The following is a 20,779-nucleotide window of genomic DNA, read 5'->3' as shown; positions in this document are numbered from 1 at the left end:
CAACTCCGCTAACTAGAGCGTTTTCTCTTGGTTCATATTAGTCAGTATGAATTAATTTTGATATATAAGTCGCACCTGACTATAAGTCGCAGGACCAGTCAAACTATGAAAAAAAGTGTGACTTATAGTCCGGAAAATACTTTTTTTTTCAGAAGATGACAGATGCTTTTGTTTGATAAGACCCTTATTCCTCGGCTGGGATCGTGTAGAGACTTTGAAGCTGAAACTGCAACTTGGACCCCATTGAAGTCACTAGATGGAGAAAAATCCTGGAATGTTTGTTTCCTCAAAAACCTTAATTTCTTTTCGACTGAAGAAAGAAAAACATGTACATTTTGGATGACGTGGGGGTGAATAAATTATCAGGAAATTTTAACTCTGAAGTGAACTAATCCTTTAAATGCATTATATCTCCCAACACGTTAGTAAATATCACAGAAGCATGCTCTGTGTGTGTGTGTACACAATGCAAACTCTAAGTTTAAAAGTGCACAATGCATTACTTTGCTGGGACAGAGCTTTATGAATGAAACGGGCTGTGGGGTAGAGAAACGGTGTGATGTCGAAGTCTCTGTTGTCTGGTGCCTCCACGCCGTGATACTCTACGCTCTCGCCCGAGTAGAAGTCAGCTCCAGTGTCGATGTGAGCGGGTCCGTGCGCAGCGTTGACGATGTGACTGATTCCTAGACGGTGTAGAAGCGTCTTGTCTCTTGCTGTTGGCCTGAGAGAATCACTCAAGAGTTAATTTCCTGCAGTAGCTCTCAAATCAAGCTTGACTCAACAATATCGGTCATGTGATGCGTGAGAACTGCATTTGTGGTCAATCATGTCAAACCTGGCGCTATACATTTAAAAGAGACATTTCTGAACTGAATACAAACATGAAGGACATTTTTGCACTATTGCAAAGATAAAAATAACAGCAAACGATGGCTAAATCTGTTCTTTACCCCAAGTTATCATGTTTGAAATACTTCAGAAGACTTAAAAAATTAGAATATTGTGCAAAAGTTCAGTAATTCAACTTAAAAGGTGAAACTAATATATTATATAGACACATTACATGCAAAGTGAGATATTTCAAGCCTTTATTTGTTATAATTTTGATGATTATGGCTTACAGCTTATGAAAACCCCAAATTCAAAATTAGAATATTGTGAAAAGGTTTTCATAATCTGTAAGCCATAATCATCAAAATTATAACAAATAAATTCTTGAAATATCTCACTTTGCATATAATGAGTCTATATGATATATTAGTTTCACCTGAAATATTAATTACTGAAATAAATTAACTTTTGCACAATATATACTGTATAAATAGTGCACGAGTCATATGGATTACTGTTATCAACAGAGAACAATCTCAGAACGTTGACTAAAAAGTAATGAACAAACATTCTTCCAATAACGTAACTAGAATGATTGTTCACATTTATCTGGTCTTTAGTAATGTAGTACAAAAAATTTTTTTATAGGCTACATTGTTCATGGAATGTGCTTATTCTGAAATGACATATGTGACCCTGGACCACAAAACCAGTCACATGGGTCAATTTTTCAAAATTGAGATTTATACATAATCTGAAAACTGAATAAATAATCTCTCCATTGATGTGTGGTTTGTTAGGATTGGACAATATTTGGTCGAGATACAACTATTGAAAATCTGGAATCTGAGGGAGCAAAAAAATGTAAACATTAAGAAAATCTCCTTTAAAGTTGTGCATTTATGTTCACGATTGTGCTGCATTCACTCACAAAAATACTTGTTTTATATATTTACGGTAGGACATTTACTAAATATCTTCATGGAACATGATCTTAATATCCTCATGATTTTTGGCATAAAAGAAAAATGGATAATTTTGACCCATACAATGTATAGTTGCTATTGCCACAGATATACCCGTGCGGCTCCAGACTGGGTTTGAATGACAGGGTCACATATGTGTAACGTTTTTAAATGTTGCTGCTTTTTTCTGAACATTCCAAAAAAACAAAAAACAAAGTAACGTTCTCAAAAGTAAAGTGGAATGTTCTATTAAAAGTAAAAATAGAATGTTAAAAAACTGGATGTTTTGAACGTTCTGAAAACATTCAAAAATAACGTTAGCAAAACGTTCTTAGAATATATTTGTATTATTTTATTCCCACTGATATTCCGGTGTCATTTAAAAGGTTTTGTAATGCATGTCAAAAAACACTTCTTGTCAAACTATTTATAAGTGGAAAACATTATTTGCATCAATGCATTTAGCAGACGCTTTTAACCGAAGTAACTTACAGAAAAGGAACAAAAGCAATTTATCAAGGAGCTAACAATATTCATAACATACAGTGCCAGGATTATTAGACAACTAGATTAGGAAAGAATTGAACCGACTGCCATAATGAACATAATGAACCTCAAAAGATTAAAAGTGTCTTGTGGTATAATACGTACGCATCACTGATGTAGATGTTAGGCCAGACTTCATTATAGGCGCCGGAGGGTCGTCGGCTCTTTAGCAGGAGGGTCAAAAGGTCACAGATGGGCGGAGTCTCGTATCCAACACCCTGTGTGCTCATACTTTGAAATAAAAACGCTTGATGTACGTACGTTGTGTTTCTCTGAACTCTTGGTTCTTCTGCCAGCGCCGTCATCCACGTAGAGCCGCGTTTGTGTGTGATTGTGTGATGCAGAAAGTGATACGTGTCTCTATTTTGGCCTCTTTGCGTGTCAAAGTGGTAAATATAGATGAGAGACACTAACAGACGGACAGCTGAGAATCTTTGAGATGATCTTTGAATTGAAGTTCACTTCGGTAGATGGTTTACATATTAAATTTGTTATTTTAATAACGTATATTTGGTCAAATATATTAAAGCCATCATGAAATCCAAATTACAAAGAAGTTTGATTACAGGATGACTTGTATATTTATTAAATATATGCATATATATTCACATTTCAATATATTACATATTTTTATGAACTCATTATCTGCATAACCTTTAATTATGAAGTATATTCCTTTTGGACTCACTTATGTCATGAATTAGTTTTTCAACCCTTTTCCTCCCATTTGTTGTTTGGAAAGCACTACAGTGTTAACCTGTGAATCTATTACTTTATAGTGACTCTGAAGATTAAGCAGGAATCGAATATATTTCGATCACAACAAAAAAATACATTTTAATTGAGAAATTAAATCCTGTTCAATCATGTAATTCCATAAGGCAATTTCTGAAGCATGCATTTCTGTCAAGGAATTGTTATAATAACTGATGAGTATCTTTCTGCATGTCAATAGCTCTGTTACCGTACTTAACAGGGCTGGACGGGGACAAAAAATCGACCCTGGCATTGTGGCCCAGACCGGCCCACTGCATAGGATCATAAGCACCAGCCATCTTTGCACGCCCTTGAATATGTATACCAACTCCTATTCCTTAAAAAACACTAATGCCATGTACTGAGTAAGTAGGACCGAGTGAGAGTTAACAGGTGAAATAAGTACAAAATTGTCATTTATTAATACAATTCACCTTTGGCTAAGCCCCGCCCCCCCTTAGTTACTGTTGCTACGTCCGTCAACTTCATCTGGGTTCTGGTTTGGTATCAACATGGCTTATGCTGTGACGGCTCTTCCTGCTGAAATTTTATCAAACTTTTATAAAGCAGCAAATAAAGTGTCCGATAGAAGTAGGCAAAGGGGCTGCAGTGTGTGTTCGAAGGCTATATTCAAGACATAAACGCAAGCAACAACAAGATCCAAATAGAGGCAAAAAGCATAACGGTCACAGTCAAAAAATGAACCACCGCATATCCTACTAATGTAGACGGAGGCTGGGACTCACAATATCAAGAGAAACACTGTTCATGCAAAGCTGGGTCGGTCTCTTCACTTCTATAATCGTTATTACAAAGCAAACGGACTACGCGAGTATAAAGTTGTATTTATTAGCAGCGTGTGCTAGCGTATCAACAATTAATGTAGAGAACCGAAATCATAACCTAAACAGCCTAAAACTGTCTAACTAGTGTAACTTCACAGTAAGGTTAAAACACAAAAGTGTGTTGTTGATCTTGAGGGGTTTCGCTGACTGAGGACGTCCACACAGTTTAATCCAGAGACGACACTTGTCAGGATTTGACTTCGGTTTTGGGAAGGGAAAAAAAACGGACACCCCCCTCCAACCTCTCTGGGAAACGTGTATCTGTGTTACAAATGCCCCAGACACAACGCTTAACCATATTTATGATAAAACTACGACGGTAATAGCCTGCCGAGACCAACAATATGAGACGCCGGTGTTAAAGTCAATGGAGCGCTGTGAAAAAGTGTCGGACCGCTGTGGAGCTCGTTCTTGGCTGCGCTGTGATTGGTCAATCTACATTCTAGGGTGTGGCTTAGCCAAAGGCGAATTGAACTATACTCCACAGTGATGAATTCAAAAAACAAGCTGCAATGGCATAGAAATACCAGTGTTTCCCACAGGATTTTTGGTAAAACTGTGGTGGGTGGACATCGGGCCTTCTAGGGGGGTTGGGGGCATAACCCCCCTAGAAAATTTCTGAAACTAACCCATATAATAATTTTTTTTGCATTTTAATGTTAAATTCATTAATCTGGCACACTTTGAGAGTTCAAAATTAAAAGCTCCAACCCATATTCAGTGTGCAAATGAAAGAAAAATACAAACCTCTTTTAGACTATGTTGACAGATACACACTGACACTCTCAGATACACACTGACACTGCACGCTCGCTGAAAGGGAGAATGTTTAAAGATGTGATTGGGTCAGCCCAGTGTCAATCAAGAAAAGAACCAATGGGCCGCTGATCTACATGTTTCATGGGCCGGTCTGTCAGAAAAAAAACTAAAACGAACGCTGACTTTTTTTGACAAATGCAATAGAGAGCCTAAGTCCCTCCCCTTCAGTCCATCAGTCAGATTATCAGTCCAGGCCTGGTTCCTATTGTAGTGTATTTCTGATCAGCAAACATGAAGTGCATGTGTTGGTCCAGTGTTAGAGGACAGCGCTCTGGAAGTGCAGTTTTTTGTCCAGTTCTCGCAGTTGTTCCAGGAAGCCGGAGTTCGGGCAGATATTCCTGTGTAGTGCGACGGCTTTAATGGCTTCCACCAGCGTCATGTCCTCGTGGATCATCAGATACGCCAATACCAGCGACGATGAGCGGCTCAGGCCCATTGCACAGTGCACAAGCACCTTTCCTAGGAAAAATAAATAAAAAATAGAAATGTTTACAAACGAAAAAAGTTTACGAATTCCGAATTTTTACAAAAACATGTCCTGATCATATTTCACCCACAAATCAAAAGAAAAAAGATGAAAATTCGATTTATTTATTTTTATATATATTTTGCATAAAGAAAAAAAATAAGGTAGTTGTCTATTAAGCACATGTTCATCCCTCAAACTCTCAGAGCCATAATAAAAAAAAATAAAAAAATAGGTAAACATAAAATAATATCATTATGCAAAAAATCTTAATGGTCCAATGTCAAATATAATTATTGCAAATTGCCATTGTGCATTGCTTGATAGTTAAACTTAAAATGACCCATGAAAGTAATATCATGATGCAAAACATCTTGATGGTCCTAAAAACTTAATGTCAAATATATAATTCAATTTTACAGTGAATTCTGCATTTGTTTAGCTGATGTATTGGGATGTCCATCAGTGTGTTTCCTCTCCTCACCTCCAGGGGTGCTCATGGCGCTCTTGATGAACTTGGCAGCGGAGTAGAAGAAGGGGCTCAAGTCAAACGAGGGCATATCAAACGCCTCCACGCCACGATATGTGATTTTAGTGTCTTTGTAGTAACTGGCTCCGGTGTTGACGTTGAGCTTCCCGTGAGCTGCGTTCAGCACGTATGTAATGTTCAGGGACTGTAGCATGCGTTTGTCCTTCGCTGCGTACCTGAATGACATACACATACAGGCGCACACTTATTATATACCTTTTTTATTGCACATTTACAACGCAAGAACATGCCACATTTGTAATGCACACTTAAATTTAAAGGGATACTCCTTCTTTTTTTCATATTAAACTATGTTATTCCCTTAACTAATACTAGTTGATACATACCTCTCTCGTCTCAGTGCGTGCACTAAATCGCTCTGGCGCGCGGTGACACTTTGATAGCACTTAGCTTATCCCAGTTCATTCATAGGGACCAAACAGAAGTTAGAAGTGAGTGATGATATTACTGCGCCGAGTCGAAGTGCTCCCAGTGCTATTCCGCCATACATTATAGTTATCCTTATTAACCCGCTTAGAAAAGCGTCACGTTTTATTTTGTGTCACCATACTTGGTCGTGTAACTGTATTTAAATAGGGGAAACGTGGAGGTGTTTGGTCGCTTCTAACTTCATCTCTGTCTGGTCCCTAATGAATGAACTGGGCTAAGCTAAGTGCTATCAAAGTGTCATCGCGCGCCAGAGCGATTAAGTGCACGCACTGAGACGAGAGAGATATCTATCAACTCGTATTAGTTAAGGGAATAACATAGTTTAATATGAAAAAAACGGTGGAGTATCCCTTTAAGGAGTCCTATTATGCTTATAACTTTACATGGTTAAGCATGAAAAAGGTTTCAAAGTCCCTCCAGCGGGAGTTCTCCTCTATATCAGTGTCAGTGTTTCTGAACTCCTGAAACGCCTCCATTGTAGTCTTAATCCTCATTATAATAATTCATATGCAGAATAAAGGGGCGGGGCCTGCTTGAGTTAGTTAGTAGTGTGTTAAACTGGCGGTTATGGTAAGGGGCGGGACATTTCCCAAACACACTCGAAGCGCTCGACCAATCACATCACACTCCTCCAGCCGACCAATCAGAGCACAGTGTGCTTTTCAGAAGGCGGGGCTTCATAGAGACAGGAAGTAAACAGAGCGTTACTGGCAGACTGGGAAGAGAGGAGCCGCAACAATGGAGAATATGAGGAAAATAATCAACATTCAAGACTTTGTAAAGTGGCATAATATGTCCCCTTTAAAAGAAAAATTAAAAGAGTGAGCAAGATTTGAAATGGAATGGAATAACTTTAACGAAGATGTAAAACAGGACACCATTAAAATAGTAAATATTTCAACATAGAAAATGATTTTTTTATTTTTTATTCTCACATTCTTCAAAATCATGAAGAAATAAATGAAGGCTTACTTTTCTTCCATTTTCATGTGTGAATATGATATTTACCCACTAAAATTACACGTCCACAAGGTCACAAAACTGCATGGGCACTCAAAATATTATAAAAAAAACACTGTTTTTAAACTAAGGGATGAATATTATTAACTTAGAGGTAAAATCAAAATAGTAGAAAAGGTGAAGCACAAGGATCATCTCAAATCGAATCTCCTCTTTTTTTAAATTCCCTGACTTAGCGTCTCAAAATCATGATCACATATAACGTCTTTTGCGTGCTCAAGTTCGTTATTTCAAATGTATTATGCGCGCTCATATTTAAAGCGGTTCGCGGTGCGACGCGCTCGTTTTTTCTAAGATAAATCGAGATAAATCTCAACTTTTCAGAATGCCGCAAATGCACCATAGGTCACGTGACAAGAACCAACCAATCAGCTTCCTCACTTTTTCTGTTTACGTTGCAACCTCAGCAGAAAAATGGAGGAGCAGCTCATCATCGCGGTTCAGGGATTTCCTGAACTTTATGACTTGTCAAGCTCTAATTATTTATCCTTGCTGTAACGGAGAGCGCAGCTGATGGTTGCTTAGCAACGACAGACTCCTCCGGAGCGCAACCGCCCTAGTGCTTTGGAAAAAGCAGAAGGCGGCGCACCTAGCGTTTTCTACGCGTTTTTCGGCGCGATATGTGAACAGGCCCTAAATGTATACTAAACAGTCTCTTTCTTTAGCCTCATACTGAAACAACCCATCAACCGAGTTTCCCCAAAAATCATCTCCTGATTCTCTTACATGTCTCCGATGTATATTCCAGGTCTGACCTCATCAAGATGGCCGCTGGTTCCAGGTTTGACCCACAGAAGTCTCTGGAGGTCAGAGGCGCTCGGCGTCTCGTACCTGCCGTCTGCACCGGTGCGTGGCATATCGACTGGCTTTACACCCGCCCGTCCTGCTTTCCTTCATTTTCAGAAACACAAATGAAGATATTAGTGATTAAATCTGAGAGCGGTCTCACTCCTCCATCGGCTTCTGTTGTAATTGAAACTTGCCGGCCCAGAAAGTTAGTAAAGACAATGTTTAAAATAGTCCAAGTGACTACAGCGGCTCAACCTTCAGTTTATCAAGTTAGCCGCTTAAAGGGTTAAATTACGTTTTTTTTCTGACCCCATTGGCAGATATTATTTTCTTCTTTAAACTCAAGTATAAACGTAATTAATTTGAGACATTTTTTTTTTTCAGAAAACGAGACTTAATATCTCATGTCATTTTGATTTAAGGTGAAAAGACGACTAACTTTATATATTTTTGTTCATGTTCTTCTCATTGTGTAATAATCAAGTTATAATTAATCAAGGTAAAGTGCCATTTTAAGCATCAATGAAGTATGCTTGTGATAAAATAACAATTTTACACATTGCAAATCAAATATTTATCCATACACCTCATTATAATCAATGCATATGCACCACTAGCCGTATATACTCAAGATAATGCATCTAATGAATGAATCTAAAACACATTTTCAATCACAAACAGACTCACAGTGTGTTGAGGATCCGCTCGTCAGGGCGCGCGCGCGTGTGTGTGTGTGTGTGTATATATCTGATTCAGGCTCTGCTCTAAACACTCTTTCTTCAGGATAGAAGCACCGGGGAGCGGATGAAACCAGATCTTCTCTGTAATATCACACTGATTTGAACGAGTACAGACAGAGGGACGATTCTGCTTATTTCCACACACTGCAGTCGCCCTCGTCTGTGTCCGAGTGACAGCGTCTCAAATTAGACAACCTCATTCCCACAGCGTGAGTTAAAAATACACCGCTCTCTGTTCTCGTCATCTAGAGTATCAGTCAACACAAGCGAGTTCATGTGCTTTGCTGCACGGCTGCTTTTTATAGAGATGACGGCTGGCTCTTTTGACTCACAGCACATCCAACATGCTACACATGCTAGCAGTGAATAGCTACATGCTAATAGTGATTAGTTAAGTGCTAAATCAAGCCAAGAACATGCTAAGAACTCTATAAAAACTCCATAGTAACCATCTGTGACAACTACCAATCACCTAGTAACACCATAGCAACCACCCAGAATACCTTAGCAACCGCCCTGAACGCCCTAGCAACCACCCAAAATACTCTAGCATATCAACCACCCAGAACACCATAGCAACCACCCAGAATACCCGAGCAACCGCTCAGAACACCTTAGCAACCCACTAGAAACACCCTAGCAACCCCGGTTGATCTTTCTTTCTATCTATCTATCTATCTATCTATCTATCTATCTATCTATCTATCTATCTATCAAACTTTAAACTACTTTAAACTTCAAACTATATTTTAAACTGTTAACTACTTTAAACTGTAAACTACTTTAAACGTAAAGCTTTTAAAACTTCTTTAAACTTTCTGGTCCGGCTTTCTCAAGCCAACTTAAAGTTTGTCTCAACAAACTTTTTAATCTAATTTATAATAAACTGTTTATTTCATTCAAATATATATATATATATATATATATATATATATAAAAGAATCAAAGTGTACCGAACTATAGAAATAATATGGACAGTAAATTATCAAGAGTTCTGAAAGTCGACTTGAAATCAAGATTTGAATACATGTTCCTGGTTTATTGTGAACAATTAATGAGTGCGTGTTATTTTGACATTTACAACATATATATTAATGTACAATGCACACTATCGTCGAAAAGATTGAGGACCGTAAGATTTGTTTGATTTTGAAAAAAATAATGCTTTTATTCAGCAATTGTTCGGAAGTGACAGTAAAGGCATTTATAATGTTACAAAAGATTATATTTCAAATAAATGCTGTTCTTTTGAACTTTCTATTCATCAAAGAATCCTGAAAAATGTTTCACAGTTTCCACACAAAAAAGCAGCACCACTGTTTTCAACATTGATAATAATCATAAATGTTTCCTGAGCATCAAATCATCATATTATACTGACTTATGAAGGATCATGTGACACTGAAGACTGGAGTAATGATGCTGAACATTCAGCTTTGATCACAGGAATAAATTACATTTTTAAAAGATATTAAAAAAGTAAACCGTTATATTTTAAACTGTAATAATATTTACTGTTTTTACTGTATTTTTTATCAAATAAATACAGCCTTAGTGAGCAGAAGAAACTTCTCTGAACATTAAAACTGAACGGTATGTCACATTTGCATGATCCTGTGGTGTTTTGGTCCTGGTGTGTGCGTTTGTGTGTGTGCGTGTGCGCGTGTCTGTGTGTGCTCGTGTGTGTAAGTGTAAGTGTGCGTGTCTGTGTGTGTGTGTGTGATGGTCCAGAGTTCGCTGTACATAGAGGTAGTGTGTTGAGTGTGTGAGCGTGAGTTTTAAAGTGTGTGTATATTTACTTAAAGGCCCTTTAAATGAATCCCGCGAACATTTCACTTTTCATCTACTATCTCTCTGTATTACTCTCTGAAAGTGTATATTTGCATATGAAGTGCATGTTCAAGCCTTTAAGATAAATATAAATATATATACAATTTTTGACTGCTGCGATAGTTCATTTGAACTAGATTCTTGCATTATGTAGCTTCACCCACAGTCAAATCTCATTGGTCCAAATTCCAGCTCATCATTATTGCATATTAATTAGGTCGATAGAATTTACAGGTGAAACTGGAAAAATTATAATATGGTGCAAAAGTTCATTTATTTCAGTAATTCAACTTAAAAGGTGAAACTAATATATTATATAGACTCATTACATGCAAAGTGAGATATTTCAAGCCTTTATTTGCTATAATTGTGATGATTATGATCTTATGAAAACCCCAAATTCAAAATTGGAATATTGTGAAAAATAAGCTGTAAGCCATAATCATCAAAATTATAACAAATAAAGGCTTGAAATATCTCAGTTTGCATGTAATGAGTCTATATAATATATTAGTTTCACCTTTTAAGTTGAATTACTGAAATAAATGAACTTTTGCACCATATTATAATTTTTTCTAGTTTCACGTGTATATGTTTTCTTGTTCAGGGAAGAGAGAAATATCACTCGTCCCGTCTCTGGCCTGGTTAGGACGTGGTGTTATGATCGTTCATCATTATTTCCATCATGTGATCGGTCCTGTCGTTGTTTGTTCACAGCAGGACACATCTTCTGTGTTTCCTCTTCCTCTGCAGGTCCAGATCCAGGAGCAGAGCCAGGAAGTTTCTGTTGGGATAAATGGCTCGTTTCTGGACGATGCGACGCAAGGCCGTGTGCAGAGGCATGTCGTGATAAAGCATCAGGTACGCCAGCACTAGCGACGAGGAGCGGCTCATTCCCATGATGCAGTGCACCAGGACTTTTCCTGTAAGGAAGAGATAAGATCTGATCACATTCAGACTTTATGAATTTAAAGGGGTGATGAACTGAGAAATCAAATGTAGAAATAGAGTAGAAAACCACAAACCCAGTCTGGAGCCGCACGGGTATATCTGTGGCAATAGCAACAATACACTGTACGGGTCAAAATTATCCATTTTTCTTTTATGCCAAAAATCATGAGGATATTAAGATCATGTTCCATGAAGATATTTAGTAAATGTCCTACCGTAAATATATAAAACATGTATTTTTGTGAGTGAATGCAGCACAATCGTGAACATAAATGCACAACTTTAAAGGAGATTTTCTCAATGTTTACATTTTTTTGCATCAGATTCCAGATTTTCAATATTCATATCTCGACCAAATATTGTCCTATCCTAACAAACCACACATCAATGGAAAGCTTATTTATTTAGCTTTCAGATGATGTATAAATCTCAATTTCGAAAAAAAATGTACCCATGTGACTGGTTTTGTGGTCCAGGGTCACATTTGAATAATCTTAAGAATCACTATAATTTTTTGTGGAATGAAAAGGCTCCACGGATGTTAAAGGTTCTTCATGTAACCAATATTAATAAATAATCTTTATTTTTTTTAAGAATGTAAGGAAGAGTTCAACCATATGACTGGTTTTGTGGTCCACGGTCACATATGAAAGATTATAAAGACAGAATAACATGCACTGATTAATAACACACTGTAAGTCCAGGTCCACGTGTTTAGAAAGTAATTAGTAGAGCACCGGATGTTTTACTATGAGAGTGAGTTCTTCAGTGACTTCTTACCATCAGGAGAGTTGAGGGCTTTGTGAATGAAATCTGCTGCCGGTTTGAAGTAAACATCCAAATCAAAGTGTGTGGAGTCGTCAGCGGGGATACCGCAGTACACAAAACTAGTGCCGTAGTATCTCTGGTCCCCGATGCTTCCTCTCTTGGAGTGAGCGGCGTTCAGGATGTGAGTGATGCCGAGGTTCTGCAGGGCGTTTCGGTTCTGCGCTATTCCTCTGATGGGGACAGAATAACACACACAATCATCGGAAGTAACTGCAGCTGGTCACATATCAAAGTCAAAATCGACCTGGTTTACTTTCCTTACTCTCTTAAAAAGTTTTTTTTTGTTGCATTTTTTGTTCCCCAAAGAACCTTTCAGTGATCAGTTCTTAGTGTGAAGAACATTTGTTATTTTTGAATGTTTTCAGAACGTTCAAAACATCCAGTTTTTAAACTTTCTATTTTTACTTTTAATAGAACATTCCACTTTACTTTTGAGAACGTTACTTTTTTTTTTTTGGAATGTTCAGAAAAAAGTAGCAACATTTAAAAACGTTACACAAATGTGACCCTGTCACTCAAACCCAGTCTGGAGCCGCACGGGTATATCTGTGGCAATAGCAACTATACATTGTATGGGTCAAAATTATCCATTTTTCTTTTAAGGCAAAAAATCATGAGGATATTAAGATCATGTTCCATGAAGATATTTAGTAAATGTCCTACCGTAAATATATAAAACATGTATTTTTGTGAGTGAATGCAGCACAATCGTGAACATAAATGCACAACTTTAAAGGAGATTTTCTCAATGTTTACATTTTTTTGCTCCTCAGATTCCAGATTTTCAATATTCATATCTCGACCAAATATTGTCCTATCCTAACAAACCACACATCAATGGAAAGATTATTTATTCAGCTTTCAGATTATGTATAAATCTCAATTTTACAAAAAATGTACCCATGTGACTGGTTTTGTGGTCCAGGATCACATATGAATAATCTTAAGAATCACTATAACTTTTGTGGAATGAAAAGGCTCCACGGATGTTAAAGGTTCTTCATGTAACCATCAATATTAATAAAGAATCTTAATTTTTTTAAAGAATGTAAGGAAGATTTCACCTCATTCTATAAAACAGCCATTTTTTACCATCCAATCAACTGCCGACGGACGACTTTAAGTCTTGTTGAATATCCAGTTTCACTCAGAAATGCATCAGTTTATGAAAGTTAAATGTTTGGGAATGTAGTATTTGAAGTAAACAATTATGGCTTACAGCTTATGAAAACCCCAAATTCAAAATTTGAATATTGTGAAAAGGTTTTCATAAGCTGTAAGCCATAATCATCAAAATTATAACAAATAAAGACTTGAAATATCTCACTTTGCATGTAATGAGTCTATATAATACATTAGTTTCACCTTTTAAGTTGAATTACTGAAATAAATGAACTTTTGCACAATATTATAATTTGGCCAAAAGTAATGTACCGGCCTATAGGAAAATTCACTTCTTCACTCTTTATCCAAATATGATTAAAAATGCGTTAAAGATTTTGTAAGTAGCCTATATTGCGCAGTCAATTTGTTTTATTTGTGATCAAATGCAAATTGTGCAAGCCAGGCCGTCATACAGTTATATACTACATTATGAACATATACAACAACAACAAAATATTAATGTTTATTTAATTTAAATAATTTTTCTATTAATTTTTTTTGCATAGTAAAATAAAACCTGTAGCTGTAGTTCGCCTTTTTTTCAAAATAATTTTTTCAGATAAATACCTTTAACCAAGTTTAGTGTTTTGTTCTTCCCTCATCTTTAAAACATTTAAAAGAAAAATGTCCTCATATTTTGATAGTTTAATCGAACTTTATAGGGTCTTTATAAAACAAACAACTGTATAAATGTACATCTCATGTCTTGTGAAGTCAGCTTGATATAAAACAGTCACATTTAAAACCGTATTAATATGATTTCTAGAGACTCGAGAGATTGAGGTGTTGTACTCACACATTCCCGATGTACAGGTTTGGCCAGACCTCATCGATTTGGTGCAAGTTTAACTTACACGAGTTCAAGACTTTCTCCAGGTCCTTGACTGACAGATACTCTTTCCTGCTATATTTACAGGCCATCATTTCTTTCCTGAATTACCCGCCAGATAGACGAAGAGATGTGTTTATAATGATCCGGCGCTCGGACTCGAGGCTCTCTGACTGATCCGCCACAACAGCTGTTACCCAATTTAGTGTGCAGATAGTCTTACTCAGAGACATGATGTACACACACACACATGTACACACACTCCGCTAATCGACTGCAAAGGTGTTCAGGATAATCTGATGCTTATGCTTTTTTTTTTGTTATGTTTTCTTTCATAGTTTATAATCACCACATCTTCCAAGCTCCAAAAATGCATTAAAAAATGCATTTACAGAACCATAAAGTATCTAATTTAAGTCATTTAATGATAATCTTTTGCCGAAGGTCTGAAATCTTTTTCACATTTGCATTCAGATTTAAAAACCGGTGCATTTTGGAAATCATACAAGATCTTTTTGGAGATTAACAGACACTATGAACTGTTGTTGTATATGCAAATGAGCAGAATGAAGATTTATAGATCTACTTTTGTTGTTTCCCACAGAGAAAATACCAACACACGGGTTTGGAACGACATGAGGGTGAGTAAATTATGACAGAACTTTTATTGAATTATTATTGAGTGAAGGAGAAGCATATAATAGGCTAATATTCAGATTTGCCAGGTAAAAAATAAATAAAAAGTGGAATTAAATAGATAAAACTGACAGCTGTGGGCGAATATAACACACACACACACAAAATACAAAACTAAACAAAAAATAATTATTTAAATTCAATTATTTAAAACTTTTAGGGACATTTTATTGTTTTTCAGTGAATTATGCTTACAAAAATATTGTACACTAAAAGTACATGTATTGTTAAATATAAAATAAATCACTTAATCATCTAATTTACAACTAAATAATTCAATATCTAATTTCACTGCAAGTACTAAAGTAATTCATCAGATTTTACTTCTAAAAACTCACTGAAAAAAAAATCAAAAAGTCAAATGTACTTTTCTTTTGCAAGTTTTTACATTCAGATTTTTTTAAAGTCAAAATTATCTACTTAATGAAGTTATAAAGTTAAGAAAAGAAAACTGGCCAGTTAAAGTTTGAGTAATTTCTAGTTTCAAGCACATTTTACTCTGACAATATAACACTGAATATCCAAGTAAACAACATATCTATATCTATACAATAGAAATAATGTGTTACCCACCCGATCACAGAGATATGAGTACTTGCTACACAATAATGCTAACATCCGTCAGATCATTTTTGAGCGTGAATGTCATTTTAAGTAAATAAATAAACTCCAGATGTCACAAAACAAGCCAGTTATTAAACCTAACAACAAAAGCAATGATAACGCAGTGAACATACAGCTGGAAAACAGTGGAGAAAAAAAGCAATCTTTTTAATTATTCATGCCCCAATGCATGATGGGCATACCAGTATCAGAAAGTTGAGTAGGTTTAACGTTGATATTTACGCATTCATTTCTACAAACTTACTAATATAGAATATACTGTGCTTTTTAAATTCTTGCTTTAAACCAGAAGTTTTTTTCTGCAGTATTTCCTTCACCACGGAGTCATTTTTGTCAGTGCTGAGAGTTGATAATGCATTAAAGTCACAGACGGATGATGTTTCCAGACCAGCGTCACTTCATACAGCGCAGACTCGCATCAAGGGCGCGCAGCTGTTTGAGAAAGCCTCGGTTCGGGAAGATCCAGCGGTGCAGTTTCACTGTTTTAATGGCGTCCAGTAGGGAAAGCCTCTGGTGTATCATGAGATAAGCCAGAACCAGAGAGGCCGAGCGACTCACTCCCACCGCACAGTGAACCAGAACACGCTCTGCAAGACACCAGAGAACAGAAAATCAGTAAGGAATTTCACAGCAAAAAGATATGATTGCATTGATCATTTAGAGGCCTTATGTTATGCATCAAATATTTTTCAGCTTAAAGGCACACTATGCAATGTTTCGCCACTAGAGGGCGTTTATTCTAAACAAAGGCGGAGCTTGATGACACCTTGATTTCGCTGAATCATGGGAGTTGTTGTCTTCGCCTCTACAGCCGGTGGAGAATCATATTCATGGATGACCAGTAATGTATTAAAGATTTATTAACGTTACGAAAGCCGTTGGATCCAGCGAGTGCACGACTACAATGAAAAGAGCGGAAGATTAGACTGGCCTTTCTACAACACATCCTGACGTCACGTGTCTTTACGGGAACTAGGGCTTTGACTTTTGCCCAAAAATCATATTCGAAGTTTGTTTGTTTATTAATATTAGAATATATTAGAATATTTATTCATAATATTCTGACCATTAAATGCCTTTTAGTAAGACCTATATTGGCATCAAACTTAAGTTGTATATGTTCTGTCCACCAGAGGGCAGTGTATCAGTCAATAGACAAGCAATGAAATTTTCAGGAAAAAAAAAAAAAATTATATTAAAAATCAGACCCTGGATTGAACACAAACAATATGCATTCGACAGGTTCTATCCACTGTTCTTATCAAAAATAAATAAATCGCGGCCATTGTTTTGGTATACAATATAGGCGCTAACCAGGACGCTAGCGTCACCTACAGGACCCCAGATGACCAATAATAGCCTTGCTAATGAGCTCGCGATTCACAACTTCACCTGGCCTCGGAAAAAGCCTCCGAATCTGAATTGAAAATTTACAAGCAAACACATTTACAAAAAATAATGCTATTAAAGGCTGCCTAATATTCGTTCGAATATCATTATTTTTTTAATATTCAAATTATATTCGAATAACGAAGTTTGGAGTCAAAGCCCTAATGTGAACGCACTCATCAAGAAAACGCGATGTAAACAAAGCTGTATAACAATTCGTTTTCTGTCGATGAATGTATCCACAGTTGCTCCCCTGTCTAATAAAACACATAATATATTAGAGCGTCTTTCTATGGTTTCTACAAAATAAAACCGGAAATCGAGGATAACGCGGGTATGATTTTTATTAATTCAGTTTATTTAAATAGGGACAGATACAATGACATAGATAAACTTAACAGTCATCCGATGTATGTATCATAGTGTTTTTAGCTAAAGCTAATTCTCGACACTTGTCCCTACTAGGGCTTTTTGATAAAAATACAGTTTAACAATATTAAAAACAACTGAGATACAATGTAAGAAAATAAAAAAAGACAAAAAGCATACAGACAGGGCAAAGTGTAAAGACTAAATACGGGCCCTGATGTCATTGATAGGCGTGTCCTGGTTAAAACGGCTTATTTCTTTGGATTTAAACATTCTTTTGGGATAATGCACACAAGTACACAAGTCAACAAAATAAATAACATTGTTCTAGTGGTTTTAGGATATTTTGATCAAAAAATCTTACATAGTGTGCCTTTAAATGAACACAAGCGGAGGCTCAGCGGGTTTTACCTCCTGGAGAACCGAGGACCGCCTTGATATAGTCAGCGCAGGGGTGGAAATACACCGACAGGTTGAACGATGGCGAGTCTTCTGCTGCGACCCCGTAATACTCGACCTTTGACCCGTAGAACTGGTGGCTGCCCTGGCAGTGCATCTTCCCATGGGCGGCGTTCAGGACTCGAGTGATGCCCAGCTTCCACAGACTGAACCGGTCGTTGGCCACAGACCTGGAGATCAGGAACACACAGCTGTTGAAATGTCCGACGGGCCCTGAGAGAACGCAGATCTCTGGGCAAATAAACACATGATGCCCATAAAAGCGAACTCATCTAGAGAACAACTGACTTGGAGACATTCATTTGGTGTGTTATTGCGGAAAAATAAGAAATTATTGTGTGAGATTCACCTTCCACATTTTATGGCAAAATCAGCAGTATTTTTGGGCACTATATTACGGCATAAACTATTATGGCAAAAAATTTGTCAGGCAGGCACACTGTAAATTAAAGGTAATTACTTCTGAAAATGAGCTCTCCTCTTCTAACTATGCACTGTTAAAAAAAGTTGACCTAACTTAAAGTCTGTAGTCAATAATTGTATCACCAAAATGAGATTTAAATGTTTTTTTCTTTGAAGAAAGTGTCTTCATGCCTTAAAATATCTTGAATGTAACCCGACACCCTTGCCTCATTTAGTATACGCGGTTCTATGAATATGCAAATGAGCCCCGCCTCCACTCACTCACTCACTCAGAGATCCACTGGTGGACGATCACACGTTGATCTGATTGGTTACGAGGTAGTGTGTGACGTCAGAAACACCAGCGATTTCAAACCGTGTTTTTGAGACTGTCTTTGGTTCACTGCAGTTTTAAACAGAAAATACTCAGCAATGCTGTCGACTTATGAACTTACACATGATTTGTCTTAAAGCAGATTAAAAACACCACATAGACACATAAACTACATTAAAAACTGGATTTTCACCACAGGGGGACTTTAAGGCAATCTATCACATTCAACTGAAGTTAACTCAACAACTGTGCTCCAATTAAAGTCAACTTAAATACTTTAGTTCATCTAATGAGTAGCTGGTATAGTCTTTTGAACTTAAACATTGTTGTCAAGGCAACTAAAGATAGTTTAGCAATGCAGAGATCATCCTCTTCTTTCATTCTGCTGATGTGAACATTATTTGCCTCTTAAAACAAGAACATTTGATCCGTCTGTGATAGGCAAATGAATCGCATGCAAAAGTTGCAGTGAGATGCACGTTTACCTCCACACAACAAACATCTTGAACATACAGTAGTGATGATCAACAAATGTTAATTCGGTACAAATATGAACTCTGAACCATATGGCAGCTAAATAACAGTGACTTAAATTTAGCCAGTAAATGCAAAGCAATTATCATTTTTTAAACAGAATGCATGCTGGGAACTGGCACAACGTTGTTCAATGTAAAAAAAAAAAGAAAATATATATATATATATATTTTTTTTTTTTACATTTGTAAGAACATTTTGCAAGTTGGAATTTTTACAGTGTGGCTATGGTCTCTTTTTTTTCTATATTTTTGGGCACTATATTTGGATTTGATTTGAATGTGCAAAACTTTTTATTTAAAAATTATGACCAAAATTTCTCACTGAGATACAAAAACACACAAGATATATAATATATAATCGTTTAAATTCGTTTTTATTTTTGAATTTTTTATTTTAAGTGTAGTAAAAAAAATTTGCAAAGTTTTAGTCAATTTCTTGTTTTTGTCATTTTTATTAGTGTTTTTTAAATATGTTTACATAGTTTATATACATATATACATTTTATTATATTTAAATGTGCAAAACTTGTCTATTATGTCCAAACACTGATCACACACAATATATATATATATAAAATTAGTTTTTATTTTGTATTTTAAATTTTAGTTTTAGTAAAGTTTTTTGTAAAGTTTTAGTAAATTTCTTGTGTGTTAGTCATTTTTATTAATTATTGTTTTTTTAATATGTCTACATAGTTTATATACAATTTATTTCAGTTTTAGTTATTTTAGTAGCTACATAATGGGCTGGTTTCACAGACAAGGCTTAGATTAGGACATAAAGACATCTTAGAAAGAAAAAAAAACATTACTGATGTGATATCTTGAGATAAAACAATGACAGTGACATATTTTTTTAGATATGCTTTCAGTTAAAACTGCTCACACACACATTTTAGTCTGAGACAAGCTTAAGCCTTGTCTGTGAAACCGGGGGCAAATGGAAACGTGTAATGTTGATTTGGCTTTCTTTATTTCATTTAAAGTAATTAAAGTGTTAGTTCAGTTAACTATAATAACCCTGCGACTCACATATCGCCCAGGAAAAGGTTGGGCCAGACTTCATCCGCATGATTCCCACTCCTCTTCCCTCCAAACAGGACTTTCTCCAGCTCCCTGACGGAGGGCGTTTCACAGACATCATCCATTACACGGACTCATCGTGGATCTGTGTGTGTGTGTGTGTGTGTGTGTGTGTGTGTGTGTCACGGCTACACCTTCTGTGTGTCTCTGGTAAGATGTGCATCATATCTGCCGCTGTCCAATATGAGTTAATCTGAAGTGACAGGAGCAGGTGCAGCTGCCAATCTAAAACTGAACCAGACTTTCTACCTAGCAACCATTTTAGCAATGCTCTAGTGTCCACCCTAACAACTGAATAGCAACTACACCCTGGCATTATAACAGTGAGTTTAGCATGTACCAAACATAGCAGGAAAACGACTGAGTGCTTTAAATAAACAAATATAGGTAATTAAATATAATTGATTAAAGTCAAAGGGGTTCAGATGACTAAAAATGTTCTGAGGGGAACATTAGAAAACTGCAGGATGGTGTAATTCCACATGTTGGCCAGAAGATGTCGCTGTGTGTGCCAGCGGAAGTGACCTCA

At 36.5% G+C, this 20,779-nt stretch overlaps 4 protein-coding genes and 1 long non-coding RNA gene across 5 annotated transcripts in view; 1 reads left to right on the top strand and 4 right to left on the bottom strand.

The window, feature by feature from the left end:
• Window positions 1-2,691, bottom strand: part of LOC306989561 (dual specificity protein phosphatase 13B) — a 3,937-nt gene extending 1,246 nt beyond the window's left edge. The window contains exons 1-2 of the mRNA XM_079595401.1: window positions 2,448-2,691; window positions 504-721 (exon numbers count right to left, since the gene is read on the bottom strand). Of these exons, the coding sequence (XP_079451527.1) occupies window positions 504-721; window positions 2,448-2,647 (418 nt within the window). The 5' untranslated portion in view covers window positions 2,648-2,691. The remainder of the gene's footprint in view (window positions 1-503; window positions 722-2,447) is intronic.
• Window positions 1-15,049, top strand: part of LOC306989562 — a 17,186-nt gene extending 2,137 nt beyond the window's left edge. The window contains exons 3-4 of the long non-coding RNA XR_013795661.1: window positions 11,340-11,447; window positions 14,963-15,049. This is a non-coding gene — a long non-coding RNA (uncharacterized lncRNA). The remainder of the gene's footprint in view (window positions 1-11,339; window positions 11,448-14,962) is intronic.
• LOC306989559 (dual specificity protein phosphatase 13B) lies at window positions 3,168-8,928 on the bottom strand. Its single transcript, XM_079595399.1, has 4 exons — window positions 8,704-8,928; window positions 7,954-8,118; window positions 5,713-5,933; window positions 3,168-5,221 (listed from the first exon to the last, which is right to left on the bottom strand). Exons 2-4 carry the CDS (start codon window positions 8,082-8,084, stop codon window positions 5,019-5,021), a joined length of 555 nt encoding a protein of 184 aa, XP_079451525.1. The 5' UTR covers window positions 8,085-8,118; window positions 8,704-8,928; the 3' UTR covers window positions 3,168-5,018.
• On the bottom strand, window positions 11,161-14,542 carry LOC306989558 (dual specificity protein phosphatase 13A-like). The gene is made up of 3 exons (XM_079595398.1): window positions 14,326-14,542; window positions 12,318-12,535; window positions 11,161-11,509 (listed from the first exon to the last, which is right to left on the bottom strand). Exons 1-3 carry the CDS (start codon window positions 14,451-14,453, stop codon window positions 11,298-11,300), a joined length of 558 nt encoding a protein of 185 aa, XP_079451524.1. The 5' UTR covers window positions 14,454-14,542; the 3' UTR covers window positions 11,161-11,297.
• On the bottom strand, window positions 14,986-20,763 carry LOC306989560 (dual specificity protein phosphatase 13A-like). The gene is made up of 3 exons (XM_079595400.1): window positions 20,200-20,763; window positions 17,848-18,065; window positions 14,986-16,265 (listed from the first exon to the last, which is right to left on the bottom strand). The coding sequence occupies exons 1-3, from the start codon at window positions 20,313-20,315 to the stop codon at window positions 16,072-16,074; spliced, it is 528 nt and encodes a 175-aa protein (XP_079451526.1). The 5' UTR covers window positions 20,316-20,763; the 3' UTR covers window positions 14,986-16,071.
• Between the last annotated feature and the right edge of the window lie 16 nt (window positions 20,764-20,779).

Source organism: Phoxinus phoxinus, assembly GCF_949152265.1.
Source record: "Phoxinus phoxinus genome assembly, chromosome: 21".
Lineage (NCBI taxonomy): Eukaryota > Metazoa > Chordata > Actinopteri > Cypriniformes > Leuciscidae > Phoxinus > Phoxinus phoxinus.
Note: the sequence above shows the minus strand (reverse complement) of the source record. Positions and strands in the feature narration are given on the sequence as shown.